This window comes from Penaeus monodon, chromosome 34, assembly GCF_015228065.2.
Source record: "Penaeus monodon isolate SGIC_2016 chromosome 34, NSTDA_Pmon_1, whole genome shotgun sequence".
Classification (NCBI taxonomy): domain Eukaryota; kingdom Metazoa; phylum Arthropoda; class Malacostraca; order Decapoda; family Penaeidae; genus Penaeus; species Penaeus monodon.
Window position 1 is genome coordinate 135908 of NC_051419.1, and position 289 is coordinate 136196.

Here is a 289-nt window from a genome sequence, read left to right on the forward strand (position 1 = left end):
GATGGTGAATGCTGGAGCAACCCTTGTGCGTGCCATCAAGATCCTACTGAAGGGGATGAGTGGAGTTGAGAGTTACATTGATGACATCATTGTCCACTCAGCCACTTGGGAGCAACATCTTCAGCTTCTGGAGGAACTCTTTAGTAGGATCAGTGCGGCCGGGATGACAGCTAGACCATCTAAATGCACTCTGGCTACCGACAGAGTGGAGTTCATTGGGCATGTGCTTTCCGATGGATCCATGGGACTATTAGAAAGTAATCTAGAGAAGATTAAACAGGCACCCCGT

General features: G+C 48.8%; 1 protein-coding gene across 1 annotated transcript in view; it reads left to right on the forward strand.

Moving 5' to 3' along the window:
- LOC119594494 overlaps positions 1-289 on the forward strand; it is a 12360-nt gene that overhangs the window by 11059 nt on the left and 1012 nt on the right. Inside the window, exon 7 of the mRNA XM_037943527.1 lies at positions 41-287. Coding sequence (XP_037799455.1) covers positions 41-287 — 247 coding nt within the window. The remainder of the gene's footprint in view (positions 1-40; positions 288-289) is intronic.